The sequence below is a fragment of the Conger conger genome, chromosome 8 (genome assembly GCF_963514075.1).
Source record: "Conger conger chromosome 8, fConCon1.1, whole genome shotgun sequence".
Classification (NCBI taxonomy): Eukaryota; Metazoa; Chordata; class Actinopteri; order Anguilliformes; family Congridae; genus Conger; species Conger conger.
Genome location: NC_083767.1, coordinates 40543337 through 40548591, shown reverse-complemented (window position 1 = coordinate 40548591; position 5255 = coordinate 40543337). Strand labels below are relative to the sequence as shown.

The following is a 5255-nucleotide window of genomic DNA, read 5'->3' as shown; positions in this document are numbered from 1 at the left end:
CGTATTTTAATATTTTGTCCAAGTATTCAGATGGAGTACAGAGTAGTAACTGATACGCCTGTGATTGGCTTAGAGATAAAAGTCGAAGGGTGTGTTTTCATTTGCGAGGGTCTTGGTGACGTGTAAATGTTTGGTTGCTACTGTGCTTCTCTTATCTCTCACACCTATATGACCTGATGACCCACAGAGTCTCACCATGACTGTGCACACTACGCATTCTCACACAGCCCCACTCTCTGGATGACTGTCAAAATAAATAAGCCAATCTCAACAAGGATGTTAGTCTCACATTTAGGCTTCAAACCTATGACTTTTTTTGTTGAATAAGATGTTTCCAATGAGGTGAGACAGTTTCAAGATTTGCCAATGGGGTAAGACAATTTCACTTGTCAAGCAAACAGTAACGTAACTTTTTTCTCACAGTAGAGCAAGCTAATGTGTTCTATTTGAGAGAGAAAGAACATTTTAAGTCTCATTACACATCTAAAACACCTGTTGAGACAGACTTTTCGCAGTGATAGCTGCTGATGGTAGTAGATCTGTAATAAGTGTTTTTTTGGGTATACCGCCTTCCTGGTGTCTTTCACTGTACAGGGTCCCCCTTCCCCCCATGTCTGTGTGCAGAGGGCCAGCGGTCAGCTCCAGCGAGAGGAGGGTGGGCTCCATGCAGACGGAGGGGAGTCACTACGGTCAATCTGTCACAACACGCTGGGCCGTGAGATCAAAGCCAGAGTCGGCAACCTCCTGACCTGCATCCCAGCAGGATGGTTACGCGGCAGCACTGCATTCTGGGAGCCTGGGCCTCCTCAAACCCACACCACAGTTCAATTCATTCCACTCAATGGATATCTAGAATGTTCAATCAAAATAATATAAATGACCAATTGTAAAAACCTAAAGAAAGGTTCACCCCTTTTAAAATCAAACATTTTATTAAATACATTTTCTAGACCATCCAAATTCCAAGGCATTCAAAAAGAGATTGAAATGTTATAAAGCCCATACAGGCAGGTAGCCTACATGAAAGAAATACAGGAAATTCAAATTGTGGATAGTACATTTAAGAATACAGGATTAGCACTTCATTTATAGAAATACAGTATAAGCCTGTCACATCAAACTAAATAGGAGAACCTTTCAATGGCTGAAGCCATTTTACCTTTTGGAATATGTCACATAGTGTTGAGGTTAAATTAGGCGAATGCAAATATTCAAATTGAAATTCCAGTCGAACCGACAAGACCAGTTTAGGAAATACTATAATGGAGGCAGAGGATTGTTCATTGGCAGCTGGCAGAAAGACATAAGCAGGACTATTTCTGGGGCTCAGTGTCCTCTTACACTCTGTTAATAGCTGTAAACACGCTGGAGCTGGTGGATGCTTCGGCTAACCCCAGTAGTCACATGTCTGTTCAAAGAGAGAGGGCGATGTTGGAGACATGTATAGTATTTATAGTGTCCACGGTCATTACGGAATGTGAAACGGACGACAGCTGTGGGGAAGATATGGGGGAATAACACAATTAGTAATGTCTGGAATACCTGAAGGAAGTCCATATAAACCATCTAAAACCTAAATAAATGCATTGCTAAATAATCCACATTTCTTAGTCAGAGAGGGTTTGTCCAAAGTAAGCCTGCAGAGATGATGAGATTAGAAAGAGAATTTAAAATCACAAAACAGGAGCATGGTCCAGGTGGATTTGTTTGGATTCATTACTAATGCTAGCATTCAAAGGAATGTGTAATTTAGCATTTTTGGCATGGACAAGTTTGTTTGTAGCGATATCCAACCTGTAAGAACAATTTATATTTATTCTGCAGTCACTCTGTCTTGAAGTGCACCATATAAACTGTTCTCTTTAAAATAGTTTACTTCTTCTAGCTGTAATTAAATAATCTATTTGTTGCTTTCAGTTCATGCTAGCAAACCAAACATACAGAATGTCACAACACAATATAAACATTTTGATACAGATTTTATTTGTGTTCTAAAATACAACATGTATAAATATTAAAGCATTATAACATATTTCCAAAAGATACAAAAGTAAACTGACATTTGCTCAATTGTATTCACTTGAGATAAAAAATAGAGATGAGAAATGTCAGTGCTAAATATTAGTCTACAGCTCATGTAAATACCGTCATAGAAAAAACGTCATAGAATAAATAATTTGAACATTTATTAATTTGAAATGGCATGATGGAAATGTGAGTAGTTCTGGTCAGTTGTTTATAAAATGGTGGAATTTCATGTGTTCAAGGTGTCCCTGTTCAGGTCTTCCTTTGGCACTTCTGTTGAAATACTGGCCACGATAGAGGAGAGATGGAGTAGGCTGCTACAGCCGGTGGACTCGACGGCCTGACCTGAAACAACCGAAACAAGAACTCTCTTAGTCCCTGGGCCACAGCCACAACATGGCGAACAGGGAACATTTGTGTATCTGTATATATACAAAGGCATATATTATTTATAGGCTTGTATGTAACTTGAGTATGCATAGATAATTTATTTTATTTTTGTTGTTTTGGCTCTGTAGACCAGGCCATTGGATTTGAAATGAAACAAAGTGTGATTAAAGTGCAATCAGCTCTAATCTGAGGGCATGAACAGCTGTTTCTATACCAACAAGTGGTCTAGAGTTGACTCAAGGTGAGGCTTTTTCATTTGGAGTTTGTTGGCATTGTCTCTCAACATGAATAAAATAAATGTGATAAAATAAGTCCCAGTAAAGCAAGTCATCAGGGGTAGGAAAAATCAGAATTAATCGATCAGAGACATAGTCAAAACATGACTATGTGCATCAAAATCATCCATTTGATACATTGTTAAGAAGCAAGAACACACTTGTGAGTGGTAGATCAAAGAAGAATATTCTCGTGGATGCCCAAAGAAAGCCCCTGTTGTACAACACCAAGAACAACACAACACACTGACTCCTGTGTATAACCTTTTCTTCAGAATGTTGGCAGACTAAAAGAAAGAGAAGATTACACCAGCATAACCCTCGAGGGTTCACTGCAAGCAGCAGCCTGATGAATTCTGAAGTTTACAGAATCATATCTGCTCAGATCCAAACAAATGTCTCAAAATTAATTTGACAGTGCTTCACCTTGCAGCAGGGCAATGACCCTAAGTACACTCCTAAAGTAACCAATGGAGTTTTTCAGGGCTAAAAAAGTGGAATGTTCTTGACTGGCCAAGCCAATCACCCGACCTGAGTCCAATTGAGCATGCATTTCACTTGGTGAAGACCAGACTGAAGGTAAAAAGACCCTGAAACATGGTAGAACTGAAGAGGGCTGCACTACAGGCCTGACCCAGCCTCACTGCGGAAGATATCCAGGGTCTGGTGATGGGTATAGCTCACAGACTTCAGGCAGTCATCCACGGCAAAGGATTTGCAACCGAGTACTAAATATGATGGCTTTAATATTGTGTTAGAATTTCTGTAATTACTTTTGTTCCCGTGAAATGGAGGGCTATAAAAACGATTGTCATTCCAACATGGATTACTGGATATGGATATACTAAAATTAAAGCTGACAGTCTGAATATAACCTCATACTCATTGTTCAGTTTAAAATGCAACGTACTACAGTGCTGGACCAAGACAACAAAAAGGAATGTGTGACTGTCCAAATACGGACTGAACTGCAGTTTGCAAATTTATCTGAAGATTAAAAAAAAAACAAAAAAAAAAAATGCATGTACACACTGGCTACTCCTACGCACACACAAAAAGTATGCAGTACAAACCTTCTCTTTCATTGATCATGTTCTGCCAGCTATGAGAACTGTCCCCTCTGCAGTGATCAGCACTGAGGATCTTAAAGTTAAGATACAGAATCGCAGTCATACATAGTAACTCCAAACATCCACCAGTCGAAGATCCATAAGAAACTTTATATTATTATAGGGTATTAGTCCTGTTACTAATGCTAAAATCAATACGAATTATAAAATACTACTTAATGATAAATGATTATAACATTATAATATTGATAAATATCATTTCAGCTATCATTCTCTGACACTACTAATCATTAATACTAATGCAAAAATACGACTTAATGATAAATGATTCTAACATTCATGAATATCATTCTTATCTTAATAGGTATCATCATATGATAATAGTTTCTTAAGTCATATGGCCCACAAATGTATACATACAATGAGATTCAAAAATCAAATGAACTGTATATTTCCCCTTTGAAAGTTTAACAGAAGGACTTGTTTTCAGTGTCGTTGAAGAGGTGGGCATGTTAACACTGTCTGTTGCACTCACGTGTCGTTTCTTAACGCTGCAGTTCCCCCTGTCCGTGTCCAGGGCCCTCTCCTCCTCGTCCAGCGTGTGCAGCAGGTCCTGCAGCTTCTCGATGTAGCTGATGGCACTGCGTAGGATCTCCACCTTGGGCAGCCTCTGGTTGGGGTTGGCCACGGTCTTCTTCTTCAGCGCCTCGAAGGCCTCGTTGATCTTGCGGAGCCTGCGTCTCTCCCGCAGGGTGGCGGCCTTGCGCCGGTCCGTGGGGGCGGACTTCCTCTTGCAGGTCTTACAGGCCCACACCAGACACTGCCCCGGGTAGTGCGGGCGGAGACCCGGAGGAGCGGGAACGTGCTCCTCTCCGCTGCTGTCCTCCTCGCAGCCCGTCTCGAACCCCGTCTCCCCGCCCCCGTCCCGGCCCGGGGAGGCCGGGCTGTCCCTCCCCCCGTACAGGGGCGACACCCCGGCCGGTCCCAGGTACTGCAGTGGCCCGCCCTCGCCCTCCAGGTAACGCAGGTCATTGAAGAAGTACGCACTGGTCTCGAAGAGGTCCATCATGGTGAAGTGGGCGCAAGTAATTCTGACAGTCCCTCGAGCGGAGCTCTGTCAATAGCATTTAAATAGCCCAACAGTCACATGGTTTATATATAGCCGGCAGGTGAAACTCAACCCCACGCTTGGCTGTCGCGGGACATCAGGGCCTCCCTGAGTCTAACGTGACGCATGCCAGCCGCTGTCAGTGTATTTCATGTAGCGAACAAATGCATACGTTAACACCTCTAACTGAAACATAAAGTGTCACTTCAAATACGCGATGCCTACTTTCTCATGTTTGCTTCGTGGTATCAGATTGCAACATCTCATCTCTGCTTATAATCTATAGACGGCGGTTTGTTGAGTTATTATTGAGTTGTATCGAGGAGCATATTATCTATATACTGTGGTTTGTTGTGTTATTATTAAGTTGCATTGAGGAGCGTATTA

The 5255-nt window shown here is 41.7% G+C and overlaps 1 protein-coding gene across 1 annotated transcript; it reads right to left on the bottom strand.

Annotated features, from left to right (window-relative positions):
- Positions 1-2013: 2013 nt before the first annotated feature.
- LOC133134941 (myogenic factor 6-like) lies at positions 2014-4829 on the bottom strand. Its single transcript, XM_061251560.1, has 3 exons — positions 4296-4829; positions 3764-3833; positions 2014-2370 (listed from the first exon to the last, which is right to left on the bottom strand). The coding sequence occupies exons 1-3, from the start codon at positions 4827-4829 to the stop codon at positions 2255-2257; spliced, it is 720 nt and encodes a 239-aa protein (XP_061107544.1). The 3' UTR covers positions 2014-2254.
- Positions 4830-5255: the final 426 nt, after the last annotated feature.